The sequence below is a fragment of the Prionailurus viverrinus genome, chromosome A1 (genome assembly GCF_022837055.1).
Source record: "Prionailurus viverrinus isolate Anna chromosome A1, UM_Priviv_1.0, whole genome shotgun sequence".
Classification (NCBI taxonomy): Eukaryota; Metazoa; Chordata; class Mammalia; order Carnivora; family Felidae; genus Prionailurus; species Prionailurus viverrinus.
Window position 1 is genome coordinate 233,834,781 of NC_062561.1, and position 12,272 is coordinate 233,847,052.

The window sequence follows — 12,272 nt, forward strand, 5'->3', positions numbered from 1 at the left end:
GGAGTTCAAAATTAGTTCCTGGCCAATGATGTTGTTACCCAGTTCCGATGTGTGGTAGTTTTTCCCGTACCATGAAGTAATTTCCCAGCACCGTCTGGGTGTCCTACCATTCAACTCAATTCGGACACTATTTACCAGGAGAGAGCATCGGATCTCACAGGTACAAGGGTCAGCTCTACAAGCCTTCTGCCCCACCTCTTGCCACTTCAGGTGCTGATCTGAAGTCCAGTTCCTCACCTGTGCTTTGGAACCTCTGGTTACCAATGGAAAGTTCCAATGATCGCTGCCCTGGGTTCAATTACTTTGCTAGTGGGGCTCACAGAACTCAGAGAAACATTTTATTGACTAGATTGCTGGTTTGTTATGAAACGACCTAACTCTGGAGGCGATACACCAGGCCAGGTCTGGGGAAAGGCACAGAGCTACTCCGTGCCCTCTCTGAGCCCTAAATCTCCACATGTTCACCAACCCAGAAACCATCTGAACCCTGTCCCTTTTGGGTTTTATGGAGGCTTCGTTACATAGGCAAGATTGATTGAATCATTGGTTATTGGTGATTGAACTCCGTCTCCATCCCCTCTCCCCTCCCTGGAGTTCAGGGGTGGGCTGAAAGTTCCCTATCTTCTAATTATGTGATTGGGTCTCTAGCCAACTGGCCCAGAGGTGCCTCGTTAACATGACAAAAGGCACCTTTACTGCTCTTGACACTTAAAAAATTCCCATGGTTTTGGGAGCTGTGTGTCAGAAAGAGGACAAAAACCAAATATGTATTTCTTACGAGTCACAATATCACAATGGCAGTTCAGGTTGATGACTTAAGATACGGGGTCCAGGGTAAAAAAAAATGATAAGGGGAGGTCAGTGGTCCTACTACCCAGCTCTAGTCCAAGGAGGCCCCCAGGCTCTCGCAGACCCCCAGATTCCTCGAGGGCAGCACAAGGCCCTCAGTTTTGTGTTATGACTCCTGATTTCTGCGATGCATTAAAAAACAACAACAACAACAACAAAAACCACACACTGTGCCTAAGACACAAAACCTGTGTGTTAAACTTCACCCAACAAGTAGGTAACTAAGTGCCACCTATGCTTAAGCACCGTCTTCAGTTTCAGGAAGAGCAATCTGGCAAACACAAAGTCACTCTCAGAGCCAGAGCTCACCTGAGTAGACCTCAGACGGAGTCTGGGAGAGTACTTTGATTTTGTAACACATTTGTTAACAAGCAACGTCCCTGTCCCTTAAGTGCTGCTGTTAAATATGATGACGATGTGAAATCTCCTAGCACAGCCCCCTGTCCCATGAGCAGCTGCCTGTGTATTCACCCATTGATTCCTTCCTTTACTTATTCATGCATCTCCCTCTGGCCACTGAAGCCCAGTGGACCATAGAATTGCTGTCCTGCTACAAGACAGATTTGCCATTGGTTGAATGGCTTCTCTGTGCCAGGCACACTGTTTTGTTCCTTGGCATCTACAGGCACTTTCAATTAATTTACAAATGCCTTCCACTGATGATCTCAGCTGGCCTCACAACTGCCCTGGGAAGTGAATAGAGCGAGTGTTTTTCTAGCTACTTTATAGGTAGAGACAGAAGCTAAGAAGCAGCGTCTTACTTGAGACCGCATGGCTCCTGGGGCAGCAGCGTGGAGCCCTTCACCTGGCCATGATCCCATCACCTGTGGACCCGTCGCCTGGCATAGGGGCTGTCCCTGCAAGGAAATGGGACATTGCACATTGGACAAGACTCGGGATCCATTTCTGACACTCTCTAATTTTACAACCGGCTTATCATTTTACAGCATGTAGGGCATTTTTATCAAGTGCTACAAAAAACTATCACCTATTTTTATTTTATTTTTTCTTTTTCTTTCTTAAGACAGAGCATGGGTGGGGGAGGAGCCGAGAGAGGGAGACACAGAATCGGAAGCAGGCTCCAGGCGCTGAGCTGTCAGCCCAGAGCCCGACGCGGGGTGCGAACCCACGGGCCAGGAGATCATGACCTGAGCTGAAGTCGGACGCTTAACCGACTGCGCCACCCAGGCGCCCCTCATCTATTTTTAAAAAGCAGTTTCCATCTTACACTTTTCCCCCTGTAACCTGTGATAAAACCAAGTATTAGAAATGACGTGTTATCAACGGCAGTCTCAGATGGTATGGACAGGGAAATCTGTTTCCGTCAAACTTGCTTATGGGAAGTTCTGCTGGGGGTTAGTCTTTGTTGGCCCCAGGATTCAAGCTTCGGAAAGAGTTGAGAAAGATCGGTGGGGATTCTCTGATTGTGTGCTCTGCCCCAGGAAAGCTTTTCTCCCTTTCCCACCCCGCTGTCTGCCTTATCCTTGCCCAAAACCATCCTGCACAGGTACCTGCCCGTCTCTCCACAGCCCAGCTCTGGATTCCCTTCTCAGCATTGCCGGGCCTGATTTTTCCCCCCTTTTATATACCAGATTCATGTTCATGGTGGCTCCTCTGTCTCAACATCTCTTTCCTTCCCTTCTTCCTGGTTTCTTCCTTTACCCTCCTCTTTCCACTTCTCCCTTCCTCCCTCCCTCTGGCTTAGAGAATGAGCACAAGACAATAAAGCCACCAGTACCTTGTACCCATGTGAAATTTACTGGAATAATATTACTTCATTGACAGATTAAAATGGCCTAATTCTATCTCCGTGGAATCCATATCTTGCTTATAGACCCACCGTTCCAGTAGGGATAGTAATAGATCTGTATGATGTTCTCGACCGCTGCATTTTCAATTTTGGCACCTGATTTACAGGCAGATATAGTAGTGTGCACTTGGCCAGACAGCTTCTATGTAACTTCAACATGTGATGGGGAGTTTTCATTCCTATGTGTTCAGATTAAAGTCAGCACTGATTTTTACCGGATTACTTTTTAACATCTGATCATATATTTCTGTAATGGAGTTGAGAGACTCCCCAGATGTGATGAGTTTAAATCTAGAATGGGAGGGACACTAGGGACGGGGAGCTTGGAGAGAGCAGAGAAGCACACATGTTTGCACACTGAAGTTCTTAACCTTCCGATTCCCCCTACCTCCAGGGTGGCCAGGATCAGCAGTGCGTGTCCAGGTGGCCGGTCCCCGTAACGGCCTGTTTTCCTTTGCAGTGTGGCACGGTGGACCAGGGCCTGTACATGAACCTGACTGAAAGGAATCTGCAGGATGCTCAGAAGTTCATCCTGATGCATGAGGTGGTCCAGCCTGTGACCTCGGTGCCCTCTTTCATGGAGGACAACAGCCGTTTTTCCCACTTGGCTGTCGACGTGGTGCAGGGCAGGGACATGCTCGTCCACATCATCTATCTGGCCACAGGTAGGAGTTGGCGCCTCCCCTGAAGAGTTTCCTAAGCATGAGATTTCTATGTCCAGCCTCAAGTCGGTCTTCTTTGTCACCCAGCAAAACCCACGAACCAACCTTGTCTTTGTCATCCTCTGTGTTTCTCGTAGGGAACTTAATTTCACTCTTTTTACATTACATTGGCCATAATTTTAGTTGGGAAGACAGCGCCTGGTTTCTTAACTGTCATTTCTTAAGTGCTCATAAAATAAGGCTTTTCTTGGCAAGACCATTTTCATTTGTATAGTTTAAGACAATGCAATTGGAGGGCATTGTTGGGTGCAATATTATCCTGGGATTGTCATAATGATTTTCAATGGATTCAAACAGTGCTCGCAAGATATTCCTGGTGTAGGATGTAGATAGAAGAATTTTGAAGAATAGGTTTGGAGGCATAAACAACAAAATACTTTGAAGAGAAACCGGCAACACTATTTATCAAATTATAGATGACAGCTAGACATGTCCAGTTTCCAAGGTAACTGGGTACTGGAGGCAGGCGTCTGGCACAGAAAGGGTGCTTGAGACCAGCCTCAGTGACCGTGTCTCAGGCTGCACACCTGTTCAGCTTTTCCTTGCCTTCAGGTCCTCCCGTGCAGAGTCCCCTCACCACGGAGCCTGCCCCCATCCTTACATCCTCTGTCCAGTGCCCTGTCCAATGACCCCTTTCTCGCAGAGCACAGTTTCTATTGTTTTTGTTGTTTATAATATCTCATACCCACTACTGGTTGATTTTATTCAGGAAGTCACGAACATTTATTGAATTTTTACTATTTTGTGGTTCGTATGAGCACTGATGAGTCAGATGGTGAACAGACTGGCAACATCCTGCTCTCCTGGGGACAGCATAACATCAGCCAGCTGGTGAGGGGAAGGACCGAGAGAGTGACTGGCTTATGATGTGGATATGAATAGAGCCACGGGCTAGCAAGAGGCGGGGGTGGGGGGGGGGCTCCCATCCTTGGCTGTTGAGGGTTGGTCTCTCCCAGGAGGTGACATTTAAGGTGATAGCTGACTAAGGAGAAAGACCTGGCCTTTCAGGACGAGGGAAACAGCGAAGGTACAGGAGTGGTCAGCTGGGGCCAGTGCCCCTGTGTTGTCAGGTAAGGACAGGGATGTCACTGTGGGATTGACAAAGGAGGCCATGAGTGCCTCTATGGTCAGGAGCAGGAAGGAAGTTAGGTGGAACATCCATGATGAATAAGGCTTGGAAGAGAGAGGATTGATATGGTATCCTAAGGGATTGGGAGTTCAAGTTTGTAGTGTTTTTTAAGAGAAGACAGAATTACCATTGCAGTGTGTGTCTTGCTCGTTAGAGCATAAGAAGAAATCAGGTCTTGGTTTCTGCCATTTTTATCCTTAATGCCCCACAGAGGGCTGGATGTGTGGCAAGTTGAGGAATGAGTGAACTGGACCTTTCCAGAAGTTTCCCTAGTTTTTCTTCATAAGTGTTCTGGTTGACTCTGCCACGGAGAATAGAGCCATCTTGGAACTCCAGGCGGCTGTTGAGTCCCTCATCCGTACCTGGGGGTGGAGGTGGCGAAGGGAGATGAGGCTGGTCGGTACAGAGCAGGGGCCTCAGCCTGAGCATTCTGACCTTGCCACAACCAAGGCCCTAACAAGGTGGGGTTTGCTTCCTTGTGTTTATAATGATTTGTAGCGAGCTTCTGAGGGTTTCTGATGGCACTCTCGTTGTCCTTTAATTGTGTCTGGTGTCTTAGTTCAGGCTGCCGTGACAAAATACCATAGGTGGGGTGGGGGTGGAGGGCTTAATCTACAAATCTATTTCTCACCCTTCTGGAGGCTGGAAGTTCAAGATCAAGGTGCTAGCCAATTTGTTTTCTGGTGAGAGTCATCGTCCTCATTCATTCTCCGTAGATGACCAACTCCTTGCTGTGTCCTCACACTCTGGAAACAGATCATCTCTGTTGTGTCTCTTTAAAAGAGCACTAATCCCATTTATGGAGGCTCCACCCTCACGGCCTAATGACCTCCCAAAAGCCCCGCCTCGAAATATCATTGCTTTGAAGATCAGGGCTTCAGTATGAATTTTGGGAGGACGCACACATTCAGTCATTAGCAAAGAGCAACTTTTTCTACCACTTTTTAAAACTTACCCACAGGAATAAAATACTTGAAGATATTTTTTAAATTTTTGTAAGTTTACTTATTTATTTTGAGATAGAGATGGAAGAGTCTGAGTGGAGGAGGCACAGAGAGAGAGAGAGAGAGAGAGAGAGAGAGAGAGAGAGAGAGATTGAAAGAGAGAATCCCAGGCAGGCTCAGCCCTATCAGCACACAGAGCCCGATGGGGTGGGGCGTGGGCCTGAGCCGAAATCAAGGGCCGGACACTGGACTGACTGAGCCACCCAGGTGCTCCTTGAAGATCTTTATTGCAGGGGTGCCTGGGTGGCGCAGTCGGTTAAGCGTCCGACTTCAGCCAGGTCACGATCTCGCGGTCCGTGAGTTCGAGCCCCGCGTCGGGCTCTGGGCTGATGGCTCAGAGCCTGGAGCCTGTTTCCGATCCTGTGTCTCCCTCTCTCTCTGCCCCTCCCCCGTTCATGCTCTGTCTCTCTCTGTCCCAAAAATAAATAAACGTTGAAAAAAAAATTAAAAAAAAAAAAAAGATCTTTATTGCAGACAATAAGCTTGTGCAGAATCTAAATCCAATCACAACACATCAATTTGGGTAAATTGTGAATTTAAGATGAAATTATGGTCAACATCCGTGGCTTTTTAAAGAGTATATCTTTCTAGAAACTTGCTTGCCCCTATCTGTTTTGAATGACCTCCTGATTGGGCTCCTGCTCTCCCCTGAACCCCCTCCCACCTCCTCCCACAAGGCAGCTAGGGGATTAGCTCCGGACTCAGTTGCTAGCTACCCCAGGTTGTCTCCTCTCCAGGCTTGCAAATCTGATGCTCGTTTACAATGCACCATGTGCCATTCAGCGCATGTGTCTTACGGAGGTTCCTTTTTTTGTTGTTGTTCTACACACCTGATTCAGATTTTAATCTATAATTTACAAATTCAGTCATGGCACCCATCAAGATGTCGCTAACGGGAACCACAGGCTGAGGTTCCGGGGGAAGAAGCCACACCACAGAACTGTCCTGCAGCCTCCACGTCTCACTAGTCTGGGTTTTGTTAATCTCAAAAGAAGAGGAATTTCCAGGGGGTGAGGGTCCCCTCCAACAGAGAAATAACCATGGCTACGTGGGGTCCTAACATGAGCAGTCCTCAAACCATGTGCAGGGATTTGGAGCGGATGCTCGGAGAGTTCCAGTGGTGGCTAGATGCATCGATGGTATTTAAGTTTGTTTAGACTAGCTTGATAATTCTAACCGTAGGACTAATACCGATTGCAAATTTCATGTCTCAGCCAAGTTCTGGATCTTTTCAAGCATCTCTTACAGCACTGACTAATCCCTTCTTTTGTACGTTTTAATTTAGAATAAAATTTAGTTTTAAATGGTATTATTTTTAATGATCCAACATACAGGTTTCTTTTGTTTTCCCAAGGAATTGGAATGTAAAAGTGGAATATTAGACAAAATATTCCAAAATGCCAGTCTGTTTTTACTAAACCTGCTAAGAGCCGAGCAGTTCCTGACAGGTAGGGGTGATAAAGATTGGAGATTTTGACTTAAAATTCTAAAGGCTGATGTTGATGTGGTCTTCCCAGTAGAGTCCCATCAAGGCAAACCAGGAACATTCCTCCTTTTTGATGTTAAAGCTAATACTGAGCACACGTGGCTGGGGCCCTTCTAGGCCCATTGCAGCACCTTCTGGATCTTTACCTGGGAATTCATAAATGCTCACCTGGTAGAGGAGGAGGGTAGCATTGACAACTAGCAAACATGAAGCAGAGTGCTTCCTAACTTGCTACTCAAGTCAATTTGATATCTTGGGTTTGGGAATCCAGGTCTGGTGCTAAGTGTATTTTCTCCCCCTGCCCCTCCTTGATTTTACCTGAATTAACAGGCATTGGGGACAACCCGCCAATGGCCACTTGAAAGTTGGTTTATTTTATTTGTCAGCCTTATCTAAAAATCGACGCGAAATAGACCTTGGCCACACGGTGGTTCCTGGTACTTCTCGCAGCTTGAATGTCTCATCCCTGCCGCCCGCCACCCCCGAGTCCACCGGCCTTTTCCAGACAAGCCCTGGTCTCTTAGCTACAGCTCGCGTCTCTGTCTTGTTGAAGATCCAGCCAGGCAGGGCTAGGCGCGTTATCTGGGCCATGACTGTGCTGCTGTTTTATAAGTGACCTCTTTGAAGGGCTTCTCGGAGCAAGAGGCAAGTTGGCATATGGCAACTCCTTTAGAAGTTGTACGCCCGGACTTGCTACGTGACTTGAGTCTCACGTGCACACAGCTGCTCACTTTCTCTCTGCAAAGATAAAATCAGAGCCCTGTTGACCACTCACATGTTCCACGGCTCTCCTCCTTACTTGATCCGCGAATGCCGTCGTTTCTGGCACTTCTGCCTGTGTGACATTCCTTTGCTGGATTCCATCTTTCCTGCTTGCCCCTCATGGGTGGCTGCGACTCAGGCCCTGCCCATTGTCACGGTGGTTCTGGTCTGTGCTGCCTCCCTGCAAATACCATTCAGTGTCAGGGGTTCTACCATCCCTTCCAGGACGAAGTACATTCCTTGCATTTTGACTTTGCCTCAGTTCCAGTGTGTCTGTAGTTGAATGTGTATCTTTATTGCCCAGATATACTTCTGTTCCTGTATATTCTGTCTCGTTCTTGTTCAGGCAGCACATCCTGGAGTTTCAAACCCTCTGCCACCTCTAGGAACCATCCGTTTTACTTTTCCACAACTTATCCCCTTAATTCAGACCCTTGTTATTTCTAGAGAACTGTATTTTTGTTGTTGTTTATTTACTTTGGGGGTTGGGGGGCAGAGAGAGAGAGAGAGAGAGAGAGAGAGACAATTCTCACGTGGAGCTTGAGCCCATGAACCGTGAAATCATGACCTGAGCCGAAAGCAAGAGTTGGCTGCTTAACCGACTGAGCCACCCAGGTGCCCCTAGAGTACTATTTTAAATCAGTGTTTGTTCCACTGGAGAATGGGTAAGACCTTGATTCTGATTTAGTATAGCGAGCTGGGATTATTTGGACCGATAAGAGAACTAACATCAAATTACAAATTTGATTTCACTTTAAAAATTTTATTTTTATTATATTTTATTCAAGTACAGTTAACACACAATATTACATTAGTTTCAGGTATACAACATAGGGATTCCACAAGTTTCTACATTATGCAGAAAGCTGGGATTTCTAACAGGCTCCCAGGTGAACTTAACGCCGTCCATTTCTGGACCATATTCAAGCCGTGCAGTTCTGGATGAAATAATAATTTTGACCTAGAATCTCTCTATAACAGATGTACCTCACCTCTGTCTGTGGTTAGGCACTGACATCACTGTGACTGGTTTCTAATTGTTTGTGATGCAGATATAAAATCTGTTACCCAACATGAGCCTAACGGATACGTTCACTGTTCCTTTCAGTAGCTACTGTTATGATTTGCTAACTCGTCTGAGAACATCTGGTACTTGCTTTGACAGAAAATGTTGAAGATGCAGCCAGCTAGTACAGAGCGATTAACATTATCAGGCAAAAAAAAAAGTCAGAAATCATCTGTAATAGAACTTGGTGGTCTAGACAAGGGGCAAGCAAAGTTACAAGGAACGATTTCTCCAAAAAAAAAAAAAAAAGGAAGATTGGGTCTGAAAATTTCAAAGCACAACAAGTTTGAGCAATATTGATTCAGAATAAATGAGCACTGGATAGAGCCAGGTTAATTTTTAAATTCCAAAGATAAAGAAAGAATAATTGAGGAGAAAAAATAACTGCAAATGGAAAAGAAGAAAAAAGAGTTAGGCGGTCCCAGAATGCGCTCCAGCTGCGTAAATCTGTGAAACATGGTCCAAAATATTCTGAGAAAAAGAAAATGTGACTCGCCAATATCACGCTCAACCAGAAATAGAGAATAGGCAGACACTTTTGCAAACGAGAAAACCTCACGAAGTAGAATGCCAGAGGTCTCTTTTACAAGCCCCAGACAAGACCCGTTCCTGCTTAGATTACACCAAACAGTTGATAGAGCAGCTTTGAGAAATAATGGAAAGTAAAACAAAGCAGTGGAAGTCTTAAGACCAGATTGCAAGCACAGCAACGTATACAGTAACTGGAGGAAAATTAAATGTGACTCGAGGGTTTTATTCTAGGATAATCTCTCCTTCAAAAGTAAAGGAGGATTCACGGTATCCAGCGTCCGTGATTCCTACCTTAAAAACAGAAAACCTTGATTTCTAGCCAAAGGAAGAAACATCAGAACAGAAACCTCAGGAAAGAAGTCATGGGGAAAGGATGGGTGTTGGGATGAGAATCCATTTTAACTTCGGATAAAGAGAAATGAAGATGCCCTATAGGACCTGACGGTACGGGTAAGCAAGGGCTGTGAGAGTTGCTGGAGCACAGCATGCTGGGACAGCTGAGAGAAGGCCTGTGAATTGGACATCCCTCGGAGCGTGTGCTCAGCTTCTCTTGCCCTACTTTATCCTGGGCCTTCAGCCATTCGCTGTCTCAGCCACCACCATGGCTGATGGATTCCCGGCAGGACCGTGGGATTCTTCCAACTGATGCCTACTGGCTGGTGGCCAGGCGCCCCCTGCCACCTCCGGACCTGGATGAGACATCGTGCCACTCGCATGGGGTCCCGCTTCTCACGCAGGTGCAAAAGGGACGGGGAGATGCCCTCAGAAAGGCAGGGAGCTCAACTCCCTGTGAGGTGAGCTTCACCCAGTGAGATGCGGGGCATGGGAAGAAACGAGCTGATGAATTTCGCTTCTCTTTTCCCCTCCAGTGGGCTGTCCGAGGCAAGTAGCCAAGCACATGTCTCTTTGTAGCTTGACGTAAGGGAGTGGCCCCAGGGTGACACCTCACATGGCATTCCTTCCCATTCCTTCCTGCTTCCTTTTTTTTTTTTTTTTTAATATTAGTTCCTGGTGTACAATATACTCTTCTTTTCTTCCTTCACACACGCAGCCCTGGGGTTGTCCCCCTAATCATGCATTAGCTCTTAAGCCTGCTTCACACTCTGTTTTCTAGGCAATCAGAGTCCGGGAGACTTCACTCAACCCCGTAGAGCTGCATGGCTACAAACATAGGCAGACAGAGAAGATGAGATATGCTCTATAGACCATGTTGAGCTACTCAGATTTCAACCTATAATCACTCGAGAATAATGAAACTGAACATTTTGTTTTTGTTGTTTAATTTTTTTAATGTTTATTTTTTGAGAGAGAGAGAGAGACAGACAGACAGAGTATGAGCAGGGGAGGGGCAGAGAGACAGGGAGACACAGAATCCGAAGCAGGCTCCAGGCTCCGAGCTGTCAGTACAGAGCCCGACACGGAGCTCGAACTCACGAACCGTGAGGTCATGACCTGAGCTGAAGTCGGACGCTTAACCGACTGAGCCATTCACGCACCCCTAACACTGAACGTTTTGTAAAGAAAGGAAGTAACGTGAAGCAATCAGTATTTCCAGCTATCACTGTCCATAATTCCTGGAGAATGAATTGGAGGGTAGCCCCGAGGATAGAAATGGGAGAATTTGGGTCTAAAGCATCAGTATAATTTTGCTGCAAGATTTGCCAGTTATGCGAAAGCAATCGTTATAGGGACATGTCATTTCACTGCAGTTGTGTATTGAAGACTAGTCTGTGCTCAAGGCTACTGAATTCAAAATCCACGTCCAGGAGGAGATGGGTGTGGCGGGAGTGGCTAACAGACTGGCAGCGGTGGGGTAGACTGAGGCATGCACTCCTAACCGGGGCGATATTGCCCCTAAGGAGGCAGACGTTGATTCCTGAAAGACAAAAATATCTTACCTTTATCCACAAAGCACAGATATACACGCACTGCATAAGCAAAAACATATATATATAACTATATATTTATGTTTTATTTTATATTTATATTTTATTTTATATTTATATTTTTTATATATTATATATAATTAATTACAGATTAATTATATATAATATATTATATATTGATATAATATATAATATGTTATATATAAATATAATATATAATATATTGTATATTAATATACAATATATTATATATAAATATATAATATATATTATATATATTTGATGTTTATATATGTCAAATTAATAAATATAATATATTATATATTTATATTTATATATATTATGTTATATTTATATATTTATTTTATATTTATATATTTATATTTATATTAATTTTATATTTATATTAATTTTATAGTTATTATATATATATATATATACATATAGTGTATATATAGTCTTTAGTATTAAAATTTCCTGTGCTGGAGGACAAGTACAGAAAAAAAAAAACCCAAAACTGTGAAGAGTCTCCTTGTCAGAGAGATAAAGGAAAAAACATTTGAGAAACACTGTTCTTGGGGATTTTTGTGGAGAAAAGTTAACAGATTTAGTATATGTTCTGGAAGTATGTAAGGATGAAATGGATAAGGTCACTGGTAACTCCTGATTTGTTTGCTGTGGGCAGGGGAGTGATTGCTGACAACCTTTTCTAAGAAAGGAGAACTGGAAATGTGCGGCCCCGATTCCCTGGAGAGGGTTCAGCTGTGAACACAGTAGACTCCCAGCCATGAAGAAGCTCGTATTTCAGAGAGAGGTACAAACCACAAAACAGTTAGGTTAAATGTCGGTTGGGGGAAAAGTACAGCACAAAGAAGGAAGGAGGGAGGCCAGGTTGCAGCGTTAACAAGTCAGTTGTAAGGGAAACAACTGGGATCCATTGTGTTTAATGGTTTTTAGGAAGTAGGAGGTAGAGACTAGAATTCCACTTCCAAGGACTTTCGTGTGTTAGAAAGTGCCATCTTGAGGC

General features: G+C 45.0%; 1 protein-coding gene across 3 annotated transcripts in view; it reads left to right on the top strand.

Annotated features, from left to right (window-relative positions):
• SEMA5A (semaphorin 5A) overlaps positions 1 to 12,272 on the top strand; it is a 476,129-nt gene that overhangs the window by 336,564 nt on the left and 127,293 nt on the right. For all 3 annotated transcript variants that reach the window (XM_047864782.1, XM_047864783.1, XM_047864784.1), the window contains exon 11: positions 3,120 to 3,324. In XM_047864782.1, coding sequence (XP_047720738.1) covers positions 3,120 to 3,324 — 205 coding nt within the window. The remainder of the gene's footprint in view (positions 1 to 3,119; positions 3,325 to 12,272) is intronic.